This window comes from Vanellus vanellus (assembly GCF_965231255.1).
Source record: "Vanellus vanellus genome assembly, chromosome: 8".
NCBI lineage: Eukaryota > Metazoa > Chordata > Aves > Charadriiformes > Charadriidae > Vanellus > Vanellus vanellus.
The window spans coordinates 4,474,593-4,497,160 of NC_138913.1; the positions used below are offsets into that span (position 1 = coordinate 4,474,593).

The 22,568-nt window shown below is 37.9% G+C and overlaps 1 protein-coding gene across 1 annotated transcript in view; it reads right to left on the reverse strand.

Moving 5' to 3' along the window:
• The window catches only part of SI (sucrase-isomaltase), a gene marked incomplete at both ends in the record, with an annotated part of 50,477 nt that overhangs the window by 19,310 nt on the left and 8,599 nt on the right, over nt 1-22,568 (reverse strand). The window contains 21 exons of the mRNA XM_082486997.1: nt 749-903; nt 1,664-1,873; nt 3,278-3,427; nt 4,329-4,499; nt 5,680-5,729; nt 7,722-7,810; nt 8,196-8,320; nt 8,928-8,984; nt 10,001-10,085; nt 11,015-11,169; nt 11,681-11,797; nt 12,463-12,634; nt 13,025-13,142; nt 13,761-13,845; nt 15,419-15,532; nt 16,738-16,857; nt 17,023-17,154; nt 17,983-18,108; nt 18,912-19,024; nt 19,630-19,729; nt 21,102-21,273. Coding sequence (XP_082343123.1) covers nt 749-903; nt 1,664-1,873; nt 3,278-3,427; nt 4,329-4,499; nt 5,680-5,729; nt 7,722-7,810; nt 8,196-8,320; nt 8,928-8,984; nt 10,001-10,085; nt 11,015-11,169; nt 11,681-11,797; nt 12,463-12,634; nt 13,025-13,142; nt 13,761-13,845; nt 15,419-15,532; nt 16,738-16,857; nt 17,023-17,154; nt 17,983-18,108; nt 18,912-19,024; nt 19,630-19,729; nt 21,102-21,273 — 2,616 coding nt within the window. The remainder of the gene's footprint in view (nt 1-748; nt 904-1,663; nt 1,874-3,277; nt 3,428-4,328; nt 4,500-5,679; nt 5,730-7,721; nt 7,811-8,195; nt 8,321-8,927; nt 8,985-10,000; nt 10,086-11,014; nt 11,170-11,680; nt 11,798-12,462; nt 12,635-13,024; nt 13,143-13,760; nt 13,846-15,418; nt 15,533-16,737; nt 16,858-17,022; nt 17,155-17,982; nt 18,109-18,911; nt 19,025-19,629; nt 19,730-21,101; nt 21,274-22,568) is intronic.

A 22,568-nucleotide genomic window follows, 5' to 3' on the forward strand; every position in this document is an offset into this window, starting at 1 on the left:
AGAAGGCTGAATTGCAGTTTGAATGATTACTTTGATTCACAAAAAGAAACTCAGCTTGCAATTAAGTTTTGAGTACTTCAAAAAACGACATAAGAATGTTGGGCTTTTTAATAAAAAGCATAACACACACAAGTGTTAACATTATTTTTCTGTTTTCTAGCTCTGACTTAACCTTAATCAAGGGAAAAAAGGAAGCTCCTGTGAGACTTATTAGCTGTTGTGCTACCGAAATCCATCTGCAAGTTAGTTGAGACACTGCTTCCTTCCATTTTTTTTTTCCTAACCATTCCCCAAAACTGAACCAAATGATCAATCTTTAATGATTACTGCTGTGGTCACCTAAGGAAAATTTTAGGAAGTGTAAAAAAACATTGTGCCTCCCAGAGACTTGGGAACTACACAAGAAACAGCCTTTGGAGTCGTCTACGTTCTGCACTTCAGCATGTTGTGGAGGACTATCAACAAGTGTCAGACTATGAAGTGACAGGGGAAAAACATTAGATAATGACGAGAAAAAAATGGGATATTGCTCCTTGTCCGTCCTCCCCCTGGTCAGTGCTCTCATACAATGCAATGGCGAAGCCATCTCTGCTGGAGCAGCATCTGTCATTTGGCAGACAGAGCCATTTCGTGGGAAGGACACAAAAACCAGTCTTGAGGTATTTAAAAAGCAGTACACAAGAAAATGGTTTGGATTGAAAAGAGCTAACAAAACCAAGTAAAATAAAATAAAATTATTATGGCTTACATGACTGTTCCTGTGCTTTTGCGCCGAACCTGTATACCAAATGGTTTTTTCTGAACTGATACTTCATAGAGTCTTTCCTTGTCTGTGCTCGTTGGGGAGCTCGGGAGATTTAGTGGTACCGGAACCTCGTATCGTGCATTTTGATAATCATAAATCTATGAAGTAAAAATCAATTCATTTCAATGAATGAGTTGCTTGAAATCTTACGTAAGTGATAGAAATCTGAATTACTTAAAACGAGTACAGAAAATTGTTGAAAACACTTGCTGAGATAAGTATTTTCTTTCAAGACATATTCTTTAACCAATTCTTTCACAGTATTTGATTTGGAGAAAAAAATCCAGCAAAATCTTAAGGGTTTATTTGAATCAGGAATTACTTGTCTAATCATATATATATATATGAATTTAAAGCATACACCTATATTTAAAATATAGGTGTATGTATATGTAAGTATGGTAAATACCTTTCTTTTAGAGATTCTTTTTCAAGTTTTCTGTATTCTGAAATCATAGTCTAAACAACAGTGTATTAAAAATTTTAGAATAGAAGTAGAATGATTAAGGCAAAAATAAACTGTACGGTCACGATAAGACTTACAGATAAATTTGCCTGTATACTAATAAAATATCTTTAGCTCCAGGGTTTCTGCTTGACATTACACATATACATTGACATTATACCTTTGATTCATATAATTTCATTGTAAAACTGAGTACAGAATTACAGAACAAAAAAAGATGCGAGCTAAGAGCAATAACAACTAATTGTTTAGAAGGAAAAACGTATTTAGGCAAGGGTGCTACTGTCCATGTAATATAAAATTGACTATAACAAGCTCTTATAATTTCCACAAATAAGATATTTTTAACAATGGGACATTACACACTTACAGAAATTCTGGAATGACATTACCTTAAATTGCAGCATGTGGTTGAGATGATATTTCACCTCCAAGCGTAGGGTACTAATTGGCGTAGTAAAATTCTCATTAGCTCTGGTCTTGGCACTGTTTAAGGTGAGGTTGGCTGACAAACCTGACGAGGTATATTCCACTTTGTCTACAGAGTAAGCATTGTCAGAGCTGTAATAGCAGGATGGAGCATCTGAGTTTGATGTTACCTCCTGCAAACAGAAATAAGTTCCGGGTTAGAGAGCTACACTGGCCTGCTGTATTTTTTGTTTGTTACCAGCACGGGATCCAAAACTCCCATGTTTATCAGACAGTTGTCAAATGTAGAATTTTGTGAAAAACTAGTGCAACTAGTGAACAATAAAGAAGTAATACAGAGCCCATTGATCTCTACACTAAATCAGATATAATCAAACAATCCAACCAAGGCTGTATAAGTAGTTTAGTTGGGAAACCGAATCCTCACACAATGAAGGTAAATTTCCCTGTATCTGTGATCTTCAGCTCAATCCCACAAAATGTCTTAGTCTTGGCATGTTGAAATTCCTAATCCTTCCTCCCTTTTAATCCCATTACTCTCCGGTCTCTTGCTCACACAAGGGGATGTGCCCAAAACTCATTAGATATTCAGGCAACATCAGATGAGACCTTTCCATTGGATTTATTCACACAAATTATCCTTAAAATATCCACTAAGAATTACATCCTATTTATCAAAGATTTCCTGACAGCAAGATCAAAATTAATTTCAGTTCCCTGCAACAGTTGAACACTCAAACTAGGTATTCTGAGGTTAGATGAGCTGATGTAGGTTAATGCATTAGCCTTCCACCTCTGAATACTTTACCATCAATCCTGCCTAGTTGTTCAAATGAAACTGTGCCTGCTCCGCACATCTTAATTGCTAATGAATGTTTATTCATCTGGCGTCACCAAATTCAAAGCACCTTTCAACTTGAGCAAGTGTTCAAAACATCTCCAGTCCATAACAGGACCGGAGTTCAATTTCACACAAGCAGCCATTTCCAAATATCAAAAATTACAAAAGGTATTCCTAACAGTGGAACAAATTCAGGACAGTGCATCAGCTCCTTCAGCTGTTGCTGGTTCAAGAGCAGCTAGCAGAGAATTTTGGTCTTCATGCCTAGGAGATGTGTCCAAGCTGTAAAATTTAGATTTCACAGAATCATAGAACATCAGGTTGGAAGAGACCTCAAGGATCATCTGGTCCAACCTTTCTGGGCAAAAGCATGGTCTAGATACGATGGCCCAGCACCAGCTGAATCTTAGAAGTGTCCAATGATGAGGAATCCACCACTTCCCTGGGGAGATTATTCCAATGGCTGACTGTTCCCATAGTGAAGCCTTTCCAAAATACCAAATTTTTCCTCAATTTCTGATACACTTTTGAAGAGCTTATAGGGTTGCTAACTACCTCGGATTTGGTGAGGCAAATAAAACCTGCGAGTACAGGCCTTCTGCTGTCTACGCCCTCATTTTATTTAAATCTGACAAATCTGCCAGGCTACTTTTTCCACTATAACAACTATAAAGAGAAAGGTATGTTTCTGGAAACATTTCCCTCTCATTAGTTTAGAGAAACCATTTTTGCTTACTTCCCAGACACAGCCAAGTTGTTGACATTTTTCTTGTGTTGGATTGGGGCTGTGATAACAATTAAACCTTTCATTGACACTCAGTCCTTGGGTCCATTTCACTGTGTAAGATTTTCCCAGTTCAAGCTGAAGGCCTGTTATATGAGCAACCTATAAATATTAAACAATAAACAGTTATTAAATCCCACATCACATCCATCTTTCCTTCAATCAGCAGAGATGCTGATCCTCAGGAACAATACACTTTGCTATGCGACAACTTACAAAAAAATCTGTCCTGTAATATTTGATATAGTCTCACTTTTACAAATACAAATTACAAATGGTATTCTTGCAGGTAAAATCTGAAAAATTAAGAATCTAAAAAAATTGAGTCAATCCCACAGCTTCCTCGGGAGCAAACAGGAATAAAGATCAGGGCACATCTCCTTCATATTTTGAAATATGAATGCAAGAGGTAAGAAAAAGTTAAAATACTTTTGTTTTGATTCAGTAACTGAGATAACATAACAGGTAACTCAGGTGCTAGTAATAATTAAAGAAGGTGTACAATGCAAGCTGAAAGCCATGCCAGCATCCTTAGTGTGGGAAAGCATCCCGTTAGCAGCAGCACATTTGCTTGCTTTGCACATAAATGCAGTGTTGCTGGTTTCCTGTGCTCATCCTGTGAAAAACTCTGTATAAAATGATAAAGGAGGTTTAAACAGTGTGCTTGGCTTTGTTTTCAAAATCAATGTATAAATACTCATCTAAAACATAAATCTTTGTTGCTCTCCTCCAATATCAAATTCACAAATCTATTCCTCCTCTTAGAAATTAAATATTGCTACAGGAATAATTGCATAACTAAACTTTCTGTTGCACTGAGGGTCTGAGAGCAAAACTTAGATGCACTTTCTATGCAGCTGAGTTGAATGCAATTTACTTTTGTTCTGTGACAAAGTGTATTCTTTTGAAACGACATTAGTACTGAGTGCTGTCCTTTGCAATACATAAAATAAAGGTGATGTAATTTCAAAGAGGTTTACTTCCCATTTTCCAGTTATTTTACCTTTTCCACAGGATTATAGGAGATATTCAGTGTAGAATTCTGCACAACATTGTTCTGAGATACAGTCACTGATGTTATTTCCTTGACCACTCCCAATATCTTAATTTCTTCGAATTTCAAGTTGTTTGGATCAACATACTTGCTGTTTGTAGTATTCATTTGTAGAACATTCTGAAAAATAATATAGTGATCAGATTCTTACAAAAAAACCCACCCTGCCTTAAATCCTCCTGATTTCATATTTTTTTCTAATTAGATCTTCATGCTGTAGCATAAAGTAAGCCGATACACTTTCCCTAACATATTAATTATTTCCCTGCTTGTTGTTATCACAATAATGCTTTTCTACCATGTATATAATATGCTTCATAGTTGTGTTTCAGCCTCCTTTTTTTGCTTGTTTCAGAAATAAGAAAAGGCTGACACGTGCTTGTGACAGGGCAGCTAATCTGTACTTGACTGCGGTCTCACCAGGATCAAACAAGTGAAGGTTCATATTCATTTTTCCTGATATAAAAATACCATTTCCCATTCAATTGCACTAGTTATTATTAGATTAAGAGTCCAAAGAGCAGAACTGTACCATCGCCGTCATATGCCAGTGTATAACTTTCTTATTACTCTCCACGTGAAAGTTTATGTTAATTTTTAATTTGACATCATTACAGTCAACTGATGATATGGCTAAAAGCAAAGCCATGTGGCCATGGCAAGGGAAAGAATACCTTTAGCAGATATTATTATTACACAAAATATGTTATCATATTACTTGGAATCCATATCATATGATATCTCCAGTCAATATTGAACAGAAAAATACCTGGACTTCACTCTGCCATAAATTAACCCTGCCAAGGCAGTTTCAGTTTAAAAAAAACTTCAACATGAAAACTTAGTCATGAAGTAGATTCCTTAGGTTCAGACAAGGCGTAGATCTTCCTATCACTCTTTGGAAACATTCAGCCAGATTTTTACAGTGTAGAGAGACTTTTTTCAAATTTCCAGTATTTTGAGAATCACAAGCACTACCTTCACCTCCTTTCTGACTCTGTTTTAACTGCCACTGATGCTTTATAGTTCTCTGGCTCCGTAAATATTGCTCCTGAGTTTGTTATGTGAAAGGAAATAGGAGTTCTTTAGATACTTATATTAACTGGGAGAAGAAAAGACAAATAGCAGATTTTCATCCCAGTTAAATTACAGTATTTCGAACATGACTCCTCTTTGATTTTGTCAAATATTTTGCTTCTCAGACAATATTATAGGAGAATAAGGAGGAAAGGATGTTCTTCGAAGATAGTCTTGATAAAAACAAAAAATGAAATAAGATGATTTAAAGTAAAATACTTACATCGGAAACTTTAAACTTGTAGTAAATGTAGTCTTTTTTCTCAACTGTAGCTAAAATGTAAAGAAAGAAGTTACACTTGCAGTGCAGAAAGGAACGGCGTTAAAAGCAGGACTGTGCCACTGCTAGAGACCAATAAATTCCTAATTATTATCATTACTACGTTCAGAGCCTGCACTGAGCAAGTCAAATATTTAATAAAGATCTGTTGAGGAACTGACAGTTCTCTTTGTCTTTTTTTCCTTAGGCCAGTCTCCCAGCAGAACTAATTTTCCAAATTTTTCCAAAAATTATTTGAAATTAGCTTTCTAAAATGGACTAAAAATTAGTTGAATTTGACTGTTGTTCCTTCTTAGCTTCTCTCAAATGTGGATATATGGTTCAAAGTTAATCCTTTAAAATACCCTAAATAAGTGCTTTTCTTGCAAAAATGACAATATTATTAATAATCTATGCCATAAGAGAGGAAGGAAATAACACACCACCAAGAAAAATAAATACAAAAGTTAAGTCCATCTGGCCCTTTTTTTCCATATCCAAAAAGAAAAATACTTTCATTGCAAGAAAATTGTAAACAGTTTCCCTGAAAAGACTGCAACCTTTAAGTTTTGGGCAGGAAATAACATCCTAAGATGTTTTATTGCTTTGTTTCTCAACAGAAGTGAATACAATAATAGCTTTGTTATTTTAGCCCTTGACAAAAGAGTACATATAACTGTCATATCAGCAACAACCGAAGGCCTTCAATATTTATGGCAGCAATAATCAGCCAAATCACAGCTCCATTTCTTAAAAGCATCCCAAACTTCCACAAAATTAAAAAAAAAGTAAAGGCTTGAAAGTTTTACTGGGAGATATGATTAGTATAGTTCAAATAAAAAGAGGGAGTTTTACAGGTTGAATGCATAATGTAGAAGGAGAAGGTAGCTGCGGAATTAGGAAAAGGGGGTGCAGTGTGGAATCCCAACAGCTGCTTGTTTTTGTGGAAGTATAGAAACAAAAAAAGTGAAACAAAAAATTGTGACTAAGGATAAAAGTAGCTTTTAGCAGTTGGAGGATACACCAGAGAAAGCGGCCTGCCTAAGTATCTAGAAGAAGGTGATTAGGTGTATCAGAAGACAGAGGTAAGAATTCAGATAACGCCTGTGGATGGACAGTGGTGAGATTAATTCACATGTCATCTCCTGAAAATCTAAAGATATCCCCTGAAAACATGCATACGTAGTTAGGTGCCTTGTGTATAAAATACCTCCATGAATTGCTCTCTGCAGGATTATAATTTTTTTTTTCCCTACCTTGTGTTGAGTGAAGTTGCAATCTTAATCTTACATTAAGCAAAAAAGGTATATGTGTTGTAAAGTCTTTGACGGAAAAAGTAAGTACCGATAAGTAGTACCAATGCCAGTGCCTCACACGAGATGAGGTTGACGGGCCTTGGCATAATCATAGTGACTATCCCAGGGGGAAACAAGTTCTCCGGCAGCTTTACTCAAGGCGAGGTTGGCAACATGACAAATAGAGCCCGTACATGTTTACTCGTGTGCTTATGCACCAGTATGCTGGGGAAACCAGATGGCAAAAAAAACATTGGCTCCAATACCGCACTTTTGAGTTAACAAAATTTTGACTGTTTTCACAAGCAATTTAAATAATTCCAGAGAGTTAATAACAGTGCTAGTTTTTCATTTTCTACTGATTCTTAGTGTCGAACACTAATTATCTGCATTCTTGCGCCCGTTGAAACTAATTTGGATATATACCAGAATATATATCAATCTTGACAGCACGGTTTAACAGTCAGCATGCGAATGCACTAAACCTTCACATATTTAAGGCTATGGTGAAACCTGAACAAGGAAAAAATAAATTCATAATCGTTACAGTTTTCCACTTAAAAATGCTGGAAAAACTATTGACATACGAGCAAGTATTAATAGCATGTTACAACATCTTATTCTTGCTCCATGAAATCAGCAGGAAGACGGAAACTTGCACATATTAATGCTTTGTTAATCCTACTTATTTCACTAATGATACCTGCTCACCTGTAGATTCTCCATCATCCCAGAACAAGTCCCCAGAAGCTGCATTGTTGTCATCCAGGGCAATTATAAGTCCCATTGGATTCTTGCGGCTGTGGGAAGAGAGACTTTCTGTCTTACGTGCATATCAGCTACCTAAACAGTCTGAATACATCCTTCATGTTCAGGTTAAGCATGAGACACTCAATAGGGTTGCAACACTTTGGGAACTGCCTTAGATTAGACCTTGGTTGCCTTGCATTTTCATGTAAACAGATTAAAATACATGGCAAGCTTACAAAATGCCATGCTAATAAACCTGTAATTAATCACTGAACGCATATTGTAAAGAGCTGTGGAAGTGAGCTGCGGCTCTTGGTTATTCCCAAAGTGAAAATACTGAACGCAACGAGCTGCCACTGATTTGTAACCTGAAGGTCCTCAGTCCAATCTTGGGAAAAAAACCCCAAACATAAAGCATTTGGGTTCAAAGCATACCTTGCAACTGTTGTGTTAGCTGGTTGCTGAGTAGGGTATATATAGCCTCCTCTCAAATGGAGTCCCAGTTTGTCTGCTGGCAGGTGCATACTGGTCCATTGTTTTCTCTCTGAGATTTTTGCCCCCTTATTGGCAGGGATGTAAGAGAGAACGGGTACATTGCATCACTCACTGCTGTGAACGTTTTCTTAACTCCTGAGTGTCATCTTAATGCTTCCTTTCAGCAAAGGCTTAAACAATACAAATATCTATGTGCCGATGGGCACATAAACATAAAACAACCGCATATCAATGTGATCTAATGTTACAAATCAACACCTCTCACTGTTTGATGCTGGCTCAGTCAATGCAGAAAGGAAGTCCTGTTGGGACTGTTGGGAACGATGTCCTTTTTCACCCATCAAAAAGATCATCACAGCAGCAGGAAACTTATTTGCCAAAATGAGAGTAGTAAATTATAACTGCAGACTCTTTCATTCTGATTAGAATTATTCTGTGTTATTTTATTTTAAATATGCTCTTCCCATCTCCTGTGCTATATTCCACACCTCTGCGCCTTTTCCTTGAGGTGTTGATTGGGGCATTTACCCCACCACCCTTCATCCCTTTTCTCACCGTTTCCTTCCTGTGGACTTTACTTCTGGTCTCTGTCACCAAGGCAGAGATGACAATCTTACTCTGTCACAAAGAAATTTAGAAAATCTCCCCATAGTATCCTTTGTGTTTACTTACCGTATCATAGTCATACCACACTGCATCAGGAATATATGCTTGAATTGCATCCACACCCTAAAAGGTGAACAACGAAATTACTTTCATATTTCAAGGCAACTTAATTGAGTAAACCAGATTTTCCAATAAAATTAAAGTCCACATTAAAGAAAACCGTTGATATTTCTCTTTACTGTTTTCTTTAATGGTTTTTATGATGGTGTCCAGAAGTGAAGATAGAAATCCAAGATTCTGCCTCAGAAAAAGCCGCAATCTACTTGTTTCCTTGTTGCATCACAGACAAGCTGAAATGCAGCAAGAAAAGCTCATTCTGAAGGAAATTCAGAGAAGATACAAAGCTGGGGTGAATCAGAATATCAGACCAGATGACTTTCACTACCAAGAGGACTGGAAAATAGGAGTGGGATTTAATAGCACGAAGTGCGAGGTTTTCCATTTTGGCAGTGATAAAAATATGCTGTGGGCTCTCTCACTGGAAGCAATGAATGAAGGGGGGGGAAAAAGAAAAAAGCAGCAAACCCCAGGCTTTTTAGGGATCCGTCAGCAGCCGTAAGTTAGTAATGTGATGTACCCATGGAAAAAATAATTGCAATCTAAGGATCTAGCACAAACCATTTTTGCACTGCAGATAGAGCGGTGTTAATGCTAATAAACATGGAGCTCTGCAGTCGCTTTGCCAATAGAGTTTGCATGTCTGGTCAAGGCAGAAGAGCTCAGACTAGAATAGGACCAAAGCAAATTTCCCGAGATCCCCAGGATATAGCAGAGGCTACTTTTGTGGTTCAGCTTGTTCAGCATAAAAAAAGGAGGGGGAGTGTGATTGCAGCAGGAAATACCTATACAGGAGAGGACCTTTAAGCTGAATAACAGCATTGTCACAAGTCTGAACAACAAAGGCTCAGCACGGGAAGGTGGTTTCTAATCAGAGCAATAAAGGAGGGACAGGAAGAGTGTAACTTGGGGATTTTATGCTGCAGTGCCCTGGCAGAGAAAAGAGCTGGAACTGGTGACACAGCATGTCCCTGTGCTCCATGAAGCGGTTAGGAGATAGATACCAGATCAACCAAACCTACCGGGTCAAGTACAGGGGAAATAAGCAGCCCAGGACCCCACAGGAACTGCCTATCAACACTCCATGTCACTTCATCAGAGTAGAACCTGCGCAAGTGAGAAGGATAGAGCAGTAACTGTTTTTTTTTAATGAACTGTACCATCATCAGCAATTCCAATATTTTAGGGTGCTGATTGTCTAGAGTCATGAATGAAGAGTGGATATCATAGAATCATAGAATGGTTTAGGTTGGAAAGGACCTTGAAGATCATCGAGTTCCAACCCCCCTGCCGTAGGCAGGGACACCTCCCCCTACACCAGGTAGCCCAAGGCCATGTCCAACCTGGCCTTGAACACCTCCAGGGATGGGGACTCAACAACCTCTCTGGGCAACCTGTTCCAGTGCCGCACCACCCTCAAAGTGAAAAACTTCTTCCTAATGTTCAATCTGAACCTGCCCTCTTCCAGTTTAAAGCCATTCCCCCTCATCCTATCGCTACATGCCTCAGTAAAAAGTCCTTCCCCAGCTCTCCTGGGGACAATATCACAATATTGGGGCAAAAATATATGTCACAACATGTGGGGACAAAAGACAATATCAAAATTGTCTTTTTCATCTAAGGCAATCTGTAGATGAGAATGTAAGTTCTTGCTAGTGTAGTTAGTATTCCCTGCACGCATGTGAAAGTGCAGGTGTGCGTGTGTTCTTGACGCAGATTATTCAAGAGTTTCCAGGTAAGGAAATGTACATTCTAACATATAGATATGATGGTGGTGAATAATTTGATTAGCTGACAATAAGATCTCATAGCAACTTGTAAGAGTGACTGACAATAATACATGTGTATGTGCAGAAATTACAGATGGTTTCTGATTACTCCAAAATGGAATTTCATGAATTGAGAAGTTGTCTACATACATTCCAATATGCATTTTCACAGACTACATCAGTGTTTGGAAACTCCCTAACAACATTAATGCATCTGATTTTTTTATTCTTCATCAAACTATCACAAAGTCTGATGAGTAAACTTACTCATGCAAAACTGGCCGTACAACCGTGTCTCCTTGAGTATGAGCTTTATAAAAGAGCGTATACAGGTAGGGCAGCAAAGTGTAGCGAATGTTCAAGTAGTGTTTGGAGGTTTTCACCAAAACTGAATCAGGTCCAAACACAGCCGGATCCTGAGGCTGGAAACAAATATCAGATTGTTATTATTTTCAACATGCAGAAAACAGTTGGCCAAACATGTGAAAAGTGGCTGCTCTTTCAGAGAGGCTGAAATTCAGTCGTGCACATCTGCAGAACATTTGCCTTCTGGATGGTGTGACCTGAGGTCCTACTCCTCTGGGCTCCCCGAGTTTTGCATTTCATGTCCCTCCTTGCCCATCTGCAAGAGGGGCACATTAAGGTTAGCCCAGGTTTCACCCTGGCGTGCAGTCAGGCTCCTGCTAAAGAACTGTAGTCCAAAGTACATGCAATTAACCCTTATGAAGCGGAACCTCTAAGATTTCTAAGAGAACCTAAGAATCAAAGTGGAACCTCTAAGATCTAAGATTTCATAGAGAGAGCTTAAGGTTCTGCCATTTTCAAAGTGGTCAGCTACATAATTGTCATTGACAGTAATGATTACTAGTGATAAAACTAAAGGGAATGTGGTAGTGTAACACAAAGCATTTTGTAAGAGAAAGCACAACTTACTATGAATCCTTCACAATTGTGATTCCTTGAAAATGGGTAAAATGCTCCTACTTGCATCCATCGTCTGCAAAGTTCTTCTGTGGTGTTGTCAAAGAAACCACAAATATCTGCTCCAATCTTTAAATGAAAACAGAATGCATTGGATGAACAGTACACTGCACCTCTAATCTCTACACAAAACTTCTAGTTGTCAGAGATGCATTAATTCAACCTTAATTACTAGCCAGATTGACCGAGCCATTTGACGCTTTTGTACCTTTCTTCTTTCAAATTCGTTCTATGTTGTACAAATGATGTTGTATGAAAAATTAAACTGATTACTAGCTAACACTACCCACTGTTCTATTTCAAACCTTTACATTCCTGTTTTGTGCTAATAAGCATACATTATGAAAAAGCCCAAGAGTCATATGAATTTAAATCATGGCAAGGAATTTGGCTATTTCCTTTGCAAATGTATGTCCCTAACTTGAAATGATAAGGAAAACAGCTGAGTGTTTAAAAGTTACTAGAATAAACAGGTAGCTTGGGATATATAAGATAATATGTTTGTTACCCACATTTATCTCACCACACACCAGACATAGTAATCAAAATAAGTGGCCTAAACCAAAAATCAATAATTGGAAAAAAAAATGTGAAAACCAGATTCCTAAAGGGGATTAACTTGCAGCTGAAAATGTAATGCGATTATCAAAATAGAGTCTGATTAGATAATCTGTTATCACAGAGGTAGAGTTACTGTTTATATTTTGAAAGGATGTCACAAAGTAATATCATACATAAGGAATTCCAAAGAGGTTAAAGTCTAGCATTCCAGGTATTGCCCATTTTAAGTGATCCCATGTTGCTGCATTATCTCCCAGCCAGTGTCCTGTGTGCTTTCCTGATCCAATAAAAGTAGACCTCGAAATAAGGAAACTTCGTTTTCCAGGAAACACTGTTTCGATGACTCTTAAAAGGAAACGAGACTGGAATTATGGAAAGGAAAAAAAGATGACTTGGACATCAATTGTTTTATATAAGGCAGATTCACACTGACTGATTTACAATAATTATTCATCCCAGGGATGTGGACTCTTTTACAGCTAACCAGATGTCTTTGAGCGAAGTTTAAGACATTAATTTTAAATAATCTTTCTATAGAGCTTTGACAACCAATGTGTGGCTTTTACTATCAACTTTAGTTAGTAGATTTTGTATTGTCTGCATTGGCTTAAATATAATACAGTGTGTCCCAGGAATTGGGTTCCTCTAGAAGTGAAATCTATTGTTGTTTTGGAAAATGTAGGCCATGTAAGGTTCTGAAACCTTTTTGTAAAGATTTTAGGATGCATTCCTTACTTCTGTGTTGATATGGCCATGGAATATCCATAAAGACTGTGGACATCATAATGTTTCCCCCACTTCTGCACTGCATCCATACAAAGCGTCTTGGAATACATGAGCTTATCAAGAATACCTTCAATAAAGAAATACAAATATCACTTTTAAAGTACATTTTTGTTACAAATATTTCCAATCTTCTCTTTAATGAACATTCATGAGATTTAAGCCCTTTTTTCTCTTTAATGTTTGCACTAAGGCCAGTATTACTACTACAAAAACAGAGTGCTACTCTTGGCTGACTGATTCATCTTTGCTCTATGAACTTTTCTACTCTTGAGCTTTGCATCCATGCAAGGAATAACCGAGAACTACACTCTAAATTTCTGAATCATTATTTGACAACACGATGGCAATGGTTACTTAAACCTATTACTTAATACAAACTATGATCTCCATTTTAGTTCTTCATACACCTTGAAAACTACTGATAGTGAAAGGAGATGATTATGTTATCAGACATAATTAAGGCAATGATAATATTCAGTAATAATTTTAAAAGGGAAAAAAGCCAGTTATATAAACCACACCTTCAATGACGGCCAAAGTATACTGGTCTTTTCTGTCAACAGTAATGTTCAAACCCCACCCGTAAGAACTACACTAAAATCTCTTTTCATCCTTGTAGCCAACTGCACAGTAATTCATAAGCTTTTTTGATATTTTTCTTTCTGGTTAGAGTAAATGGACTTACTGGGAGTGAAAGGAGGATAGTTTAAGTTATTCTGCTCACAACCCTTTCTTGAGCCTTTAATGAAGTTGGATACTTCATTCATATCCTGAAAAGATAAGATGCAGAAGGTAATAAAGTTTCTTCCAGTGTGTTTTCCTAACAAGGTCTTACATTCTATGCTCTTACCCTTTAAGGAATAATTACTTAGAACTAGTACCATAAAATTAGGCAAGAATGATATAACTCAGATACCGACCTGGTCCATGCTTGTATTAATATAGGTCTCAGTGTTGGACAGACTTCTATATGCAGGTGAGTGCCATGTCGCAAGAGTTACAACTTATCCATCACAGAAAGAAATTGCAAGAGGTGCTCATGTATACATTGTCCCTACCTATGACCAACCCCACATATCTCTCAAGGGAATGTCTGTGGTATGGAGTGTGTGTTTGTAGAGAAATGCAGAAGCAGCAAATGTACATTATTACTTTCTATCAAAATACACAAGGTGATTAGATATTCTTAAGCATGTCCTTTATAATACTTTCCAAGCCCTTATACTTTCAAATTTTGCTGTCTCCTTCTACGAATATTCTATACAGCAGCACTGTAAGTGCATTTCTATGTGCATCCCTGAATGTGTGCAGGAAAAGCATACATGGAAGAAGAGAGCAAATTCATCATGGAGGCACTGTAGTCTAGTGACCCATTTGCTTCACTCAAATTTTTTGTTCTCTGTAAGAGATCTGTGCAGTCTTACACTTCGTGGCTTGACTTGATGGAACTACAGAGTCAGCAAAAACAAGTGAGAAAACCCTCGTTCTATCACATAGCAGCTGAAGGACTGTATTTTGCCATATAGGTTAATTTAAAATTGTTACAGTGTTTTAAAATGTGTGGCAAACTATTCAGTAGGTTCTTGTTTTCTTTCAAAATATTTATTTATTTTTAATAAAAGGAAATAGTAAAACACAAGAAGAATAAACAAGGTGCTGAGACAGGGATTGAGAAGTTTAAGTACAGATTTCCTTCAGACACCCACTTTTAGAAGCTACATTACAGAATATTATTTTAAAAAACTAATCTGGTCAGTCAAAATGGTACCTAATCTTATCTGCTTTCCATAAACTGTACCTAAAATCCACTGTGCCAGACTGTGTTTTATTCCTTTTGTGGAAGAATCTGTCTAAGGAGCCTGATTTTTCCAAATCCTTATCTGGAATAGCAATTGCAGATTCACTAACTGGCAATTCCATGTGCTACTTGGAACACAGTTATGTAAATTATATGTATTATACCCTGTATTCAGGACCTGTCTAGCGCACACTCATTGAGTAGGTATGCAGGTCTCCGAATATCGCCTTCTGAGTACAGGAGTGTGCTAGCATTTGCCTTTAGCAATGGTTCATCAGTTGAAGCATTTTAATGTGTCACTGAACATCCAAAAACCAGCACAGTGATCATTTAAATGCCATGATTAATGATTCAAAATAAAATTTAAAATTCAAATTTGAATTGCAAATTCAACACCAGAAGACATACACATCCTGCATTGACTTCAGGTTAGTAATAGTAAACACCCCTTTTAAATTCAATGCAAACTGAATCTGATAAACATCTACCCTTGCCTATTTTAAAAAATAAAAGAAAAATAAAAGTGAAAGTTCTGAATCACTTACAATCCAGATCCCATCATACGGCACTACGTTATAAAACAGTTTGCATTCTTCCACCCACCAGGTAGTGCAGTCTGGGTTGGTAAAGTCTGGGAACACAGTTTCCCCTGGCCACACCTGTAATATTAAAAGGGAAATAATTAATTAAACCTTTAATGATATTAAAAAAGAGTTCATAGAGTCACAGAACAGCCGAGGTTGTAAGGGACCTTGAAAGATCATCTGGTCCCACCTTCAGGGAAAAGGGAACCCAGATGAGATCATTCTGCACCTTGACCGGTTGCATCTTGGAAACCTCCAGTGGTGGGGACTCTACCACGTCCCCGGGGAGGTTGTTCCAGTGATTGATTATTCTCACCGTAAGAAATTGCTGGTGCAACTTGTATCCATTACCCCTCGTATTCTCCATGTGGCTCCTTGTGAAGAGACAGCCTCTGTCCTCTTTGTAGCTGCCCTTTAAGTACTGGAATACCGTGATGAAGCCCCCCCCGACCGTTCTCTTCTCTAGGGAGAAGAGACCTATTTCCTTCAGTCTTTCTAATACACCAGGTTCTCCAGCCTTTTGATCATCTTCGTGGGCCTCCTTTGGATCCTCTCCGGTCTGTCTGCATCTTTTCTGAATTGTGAGGACCAGAACTGGCCACAGTACTCTGGGGGCAAGTACTGAGTAGAGTGGGATGATTACATCCCTATCTCTGCTAGTAATGCCCCTGTGAGTGAAACCCAGGATCGAATTTGCCTTCGTTGCTGCAGTGGCAAACTGTTGACTCCTGTTCAGCCCGTTGTCCACCAGGACCCTCATAATTAGCCACTGAGGGCAGTGCTAATGTAGTGCTCTGATGAACATTTGAACAAAAACCTGCTAGAGTGACATTAGCTTGAACGCAGAAAGAATGCAGAAGTAAAATGAGTTTCTTTGGAGTTTTCACTTGCTTTTCTTTTAAGTCACACAAAGAACAATACACAACAGAAAAATTTCTCGATAGAAGTTAAAATGATAAATTAAAAGGATAACATGGGAGCTGGCTCTTCAGTCACTACTGAAAATAAATAGGAGCTGGCTGATGAATTGTCCCTTAAGCCTTCAAACTACCTTACTTTTCCTTTTGTTTTATGTAAAAAATTGCAAAAAAAAAAAAAAATCAAAAAAGGTTGAGAAGTATCATATCCTAAGTGAGACCTTATAAACTTAGTTCTCACTGGCAGGTAATGTTACTGAAAAAAGCAACTTAGAAAATCAGAGTTTAGAAGGAGCCCCCTGACCTAAATTAAACCATAACAGTGACAACAGACAGAGTTCAAATTCATAAAAATGTGATTACCTCCCCAAGTAATGCTGTTACTCCATCTGATTCATTAATCCAGACTTTTTTGCTCTCTCCCCTGACATAGCTTCCATATGGTCTATTACCAGTTAGATTTTGTGTGCTAATAGCAGGATCCTAAAAAACAATTAGAAAACAAAAAATAAGAAGAAACCAGGATACTATCCATTGATTATTATAGACTACTGGAATGTTAGGCAATAAACGTAATAATTACATAGAATAATTACATAGAATAAGTAAAAAAATTTACAAGGGAAAAAGAAATAGTTAAATGCTTACCAATATGATAATATATTTTTGTCCATAGTCATGCATATAAGCTGCAAATTGAGGGAGATCTTGAAACTTCACTTTGTCATACGTAAAATCTTTCTTTTCCTCCATATAGTCAATATCAGTGATCTGAGCATCCTGAAAGAGAAGGGAGTTCAGCCTTAACATGAGAAGTGACATGTAAAGATTTTGTATGTTAGCCCAACACAATTTCTTCTAACAATTCCCATTTATCCTACAGTGAAATTACCACTGGGACCTTACTGCAGCCTGGCAGAAAGTATGCTGTCAGGACCACTCGCAAACAATGTGCATCTCATCTCATACTTATAGCCCTAATTAACAGTACTGACACATCTTTTGTGCCTAAAAATAGTTGCATTTAACATTAACAGAATACTGGATACTGGCATCCTTTCTAATAGCCCCTGGGCATGTGGCTATTTCATTGCAGTTGCCTGACTTCAAGAGCTATCCCCTTAAATCCAAACATTTCTTCCTCAACTCTTAGCTTAAAATTAGGGTATTTTTAGTCCATTTAAGCCATCAGGCTAATGTAATCTGAAATTTAATTTTAAAAGTTAATTGTACTTTACTTTTGGTTGTCAATTAAGAATAATATATGGCTCCATAACTTTCCACAGGACAATTAAAAAAAATTTTCATGCATTAGATAACATGAGAAGTGGTTATGGTTGGAATGTATAACTGGAAAAATATTACAATAAAGTGCTTAAATAAAACTTACTGTAATTAAGCCCCACCATGTCCCACATTCTGTTAATGGTCTACCATTAAAATACACAAAAACCTTTGATACCAGAAGCCTATACATTAGAAATTTACTAATTTAAACTGATGTGAAATAAGCCAGTTGCAGAACACCATGGTCAGGATCTCTGGGTCATTTCTACTGAAGAGCTCTGCCTTTACAGGGTTGCTGCCCTCCTCAAACCCCATACTTACATAGGGGAGTCCAATCGCCCTGTTCCTCTCCACAACTCTCTTCACCTCATCCAGAGACCCGTAATTCCAGCGGCTGAGCTGGAAGCCCAGACTCCAGTAGGAGGGCAACGCTGGCAGTCCCACGAGCTGCAAGTTGAGAACAAAAATCCCATGCACTGTCAGTGGACATCGTGTGTGTCACCTCGATGCCCATTTCCCTAGATCCATACTCCTCAAATCTATTTGAATAATATACACTAACCTAGAGTGTGTGAACTGAGCATCCCACTCCCTAGTGCAATATTTTTCTATGACTTTTTATTTATTTTAAGAAATACAAATATTTTGGGACAATGCCCATGCTTTAAGGTACCATGGAAACGTAAGTGGACCACAAGAAGTACAAAAGATATCTGTGATATCTTATGACCATAAAAGCATGACATGTCTGTAAGCGCACTATCTACCCTATAATATTGCCATATGAACAGGATTTTGTCCTCATAACAACAGTGAGCCCCAGCAAAGAAACAAAAATTATTCCATGTAGACCATCTTTAGCTGCAATGACCACTGTAAATCAGTCAGGCCATACAGATTGATGAATTTAGCAGCTACAGACTTCTTAGGCCTCAAGCTGCTGTGTGTCCTCTGCTCCAGCATCTCCAGCAAAAGTAGTGCTCAAGTTTCAGCTGCCCATAAGAGGCCAGCTAAAAATATCTACACCCCAGCTTAACCCCAGCTAGATATTGTTGATGACAGCAGTCACATCAGAGACATACTAACAGTTATTCTTAGTTGAATATATACAGAGTCATATTTTCAGTTATTAGACAACATAGTGAAGACACACAGTCATATAAAGAGGTGAAAACAAATAAAAACACACCAAAAAATCCCAGCACTTCCCAAAAATCTGTTCAATGCATAGCCTTTCTAGCTAAACATACCTTGAGGTACTCCTGAACTACTTGCTCTGGAGTGTTTCCCAAGAAGATATAGAAATCAAGGATCCCACCAATGGTTCTGTAGGTCACCGCTGGAGCAGGCTGCACCACAAACTCTGCCAGACAAGTGTGTACAAAACCAATTCTGAATACCAACAAATTCTAAAATAACTTTGTAATTGTCTAATTGATGACTAGAAAATTTACTTAAGAAAAAAGCACAAAACAAAAATGCCTAAGGAACCCAAACCCATTAATTGAACTGGCAAAGAAGGGGATATGTATTCAGATGACTGTTTTAATTGTGCGTATTTCCATTTCTTTACATCCTGCAGAGAAGAGAACCAGAAGAAATATGATGGTTCAATCTTTTATCTTAACATTTTTAGTACAACTTTCCAACCTCAAGAGATGTGAAGAGCTCTGTAAAGCATATATACGTGCATGCTTATCTAAACAGACTAAAGGGCATTTACTTTCATGTATTGCTCACTCCAAATTTAAGTTCCGATTCCAGTGTTCTGCACATCTGCACAAGGCTGCACAGGCGTCGGATAGATTTTTGACCCTCAGGTTTCCAGTGCAATCTTCATGTTAATGGTGAGCTACTTATTGCTTACATTGTCTAAACTAAACACTACAGTCCTGATCCCAATCCCAAAGATCATTAAAAAAAGATTTTTAACTGCAGTGCTCAGAGCTACAGAGAAAGCTTTCTTACCCATGGCATTGCTATTCATTAGGAAAACACCAAAGGAGGCTCCAGTGCTGTCTTCCAAACACAGAAAGAAAGTTTGAACTCCGTATAAGTTATGCATTTCCTTAAAACATTAAAAAAAAAAGAAAGTAAGCTGATTAAAATCTAATAACAGCATCTGTTCTGGGGTATTTCAAAATATATCACAGGCAGAACTTGAAACTTCTCAAAATATAGCCAATAACAAAAATAAAAATCCTGACACTTCTCTACAGTTCTGTTTTCTCTTTCCTGGCATTCTTCTTCTTTATGACAACATTTTGCATTAAAACAGAAGTTTCCCCAAATATATAGATAACATAAGCAAGTAGATATGATGGATCTTCAGGTAAATCTGCATATATTGCAGTACTATTTCTGGGTAATATATATGCACATTAAGCTAACAATAGAACTTGAAAAGTGTTTTCATCACCTTCCACCATAGATTAGATTTTACATCTAATCTATATTTCTATTAATCCTGCAAGGCAATCATTTTTACATCTAATCTATGGAAATAAGAGAGTGCCTCGTTCCTTTTTTTATTTCCTTTCTAATGTTTTTTTCCATTGTTATTAGCAACAAAAACCTTAGAAATTATAAGGGCTGTTTTCATAGTTGTGCTTCTTCCCCTGCAAAAGAAAACTCAGAACAAATTAACAAGAAATAGAACTTAAGCAATTTGAAATTAGCCTAACTTGATTCTGTTCACCGTTAGTTTAACTTAATGAGTCTACACTCTATAGAGCCATTTGGGTAAGAACTATCTTCAAACCAGAGAAGATAGTGAGGAAGCATCTCAAGCTAAGGGGTAGAAATTCCAAATCATTCATTAATTTCATATGATGGTCTCGCCCTCTAGTTCCTGTTACAACAGCTCCTATTTTAGCAAAGCACTGAAATGCTCTCTCAAAGTAAAGCATATGGATTGTTGCTTTATGAAACTGAGGTAATAGCAACAAATAATCTTACAATTATCGAAAAATGGGTGCCCCAGAAGTAATTTCATAGAGACATGTGTTCACACTATAGAAATAAATAACTGCTGACAAACATATTTTATCTTGTAAAGAGACAGCTGTTAAAGAGAACTTTTCCATCATTTGGTGAGTTACGAGGATGTTAACTGAAGAAGCATGTGTCATTTGTACCGAATGCTGCATACAGCAATGCATTAGGACATATTGTTATTTATTTTCTTTATCAGTAGAAACTGAAGACTCATATATTAATGTTTATCAACTGGTTTTCAGCTGTATCTCAACACAAAAATAAAAATATTTATTATAAGCTATTCCTCAGGGAACTTTCATCATTACCATCAAGTTTTTAGTAATAACATGCAGTGCCTGACAAGTCTTTGGGGAAAAACTCAATGAATATTATTACTGTGTCTACTGCATAATAGGCTTGTATTCCAAAAGTCATCTGCAAAGAATAAAACCAGTCCTTACTCCAGAGGGACCAATATCCCTGCTGAACATGGGCCAGGTTTTCCAGTTAACATCATGCCGGTACTGCTTGTGCACGTGCTCTCCCACACCATAAATGTTGCTGCTCGGTAGCTTGATTGAGAGCTGTAAAAACTGGTCGGCGTATTGCAGTGGTCCTATGGTAGTATTAAACCTGACGACACAAGTTAAAATAAATAAATAATAAAAAAGTATTTCACTAAGAATTGTTCCAATAATTGTTTCTACTCCTTTTAGTTAGAGCTGGATAGCAGGTTCAGGTCTCCATCCAGAGACGTGAAGGAAAAGTAGGTGAGATGGTGCAGGGCTGGAGCGGAGCGACCCTCGCACAGACAACGAGATGAGCGGTGCCTAATGATCTATGGACACCCCTTACAAAAAAGGCCCATCTATTTGCACTCCCCTCTTCAGTCAAAGCTTCCCACCCTGCATCTGGTGCGCTGAATCCTGAATCCACTCTCCCTGGCCATTCGCAGCAATTGGACAGGTGGAAAATTTCCATGGCTGGACAGAAACACACAAATAATCCTCTCCATCAGATTTTGCAAATCGATTGCAGGTTTTGGCTTGCCAGGGCAAATGAAGAAGACCCACTCTTGAGTCCTGCTAGGGCACTCACTACAGGGAAAGGCAGATGATGGCTATGGGCTAGCTCTCGAATAAACTGAGCATAGATGAGCACAGATTAAAGTGACAATGTGATCCTTAGCATGGTTTAAATCCCATTTGATGGCTGTCGCATCTCCTGTAGCAAATTCTGCATAAAGTAAGTGCTAAGCTTTTTAAGGAACGGGAAGTTGGTGGCGTTGAAAATAGACACAGAGACTACTGCGTATATCTGTACAAACAGAGAAAGCTGGAGAGCAATATTGCTCCTCTACATCTATTAGCAAAACACACAGCGAAAGTCAATTTCATTAATAGAGATTCTTCTGTTAATTTAATTTGGCACCTTTCACCACTCCCTGTCATTACAGACAAAAAATCATCTTCTAAACAAGGATTATGAGAGCTTTAAATACTGAAGCAAAACCTGATTTCACTCCCTGTTTCTATGGGAAGGACTTGGGAAACGGTGGGGAAATCTGAGCGGTGCTGAGGCAGAGAGCAGCGGGAGGCAGCCCGATTCCTGCCAGGAGGCGCACCAAGGAGCAGCTCACTGCAAGGCAATGGACACATTGATTCACTCTCCTTCCTTTAGCTCTGCTGAGCTGCCGCAGCTCTAACAGTCAACCAGACCCAAAACTCCCTTGACCAGGTCAGGCTGTGATCCCACCTGTGGTCTCCTAGGGTGCCAAAAAGGCATTATCAGGCATCTTATGCATCCTCCCTCCTAATGAATGCAGGGGACCATCCATAGGGATGTTTTTCTACAGCCAGGTGGGTCCCCACAACACCACCAAATCTGGTCATTTTTTATCATGTGACAGGAATGCTGGGATTTTGGTC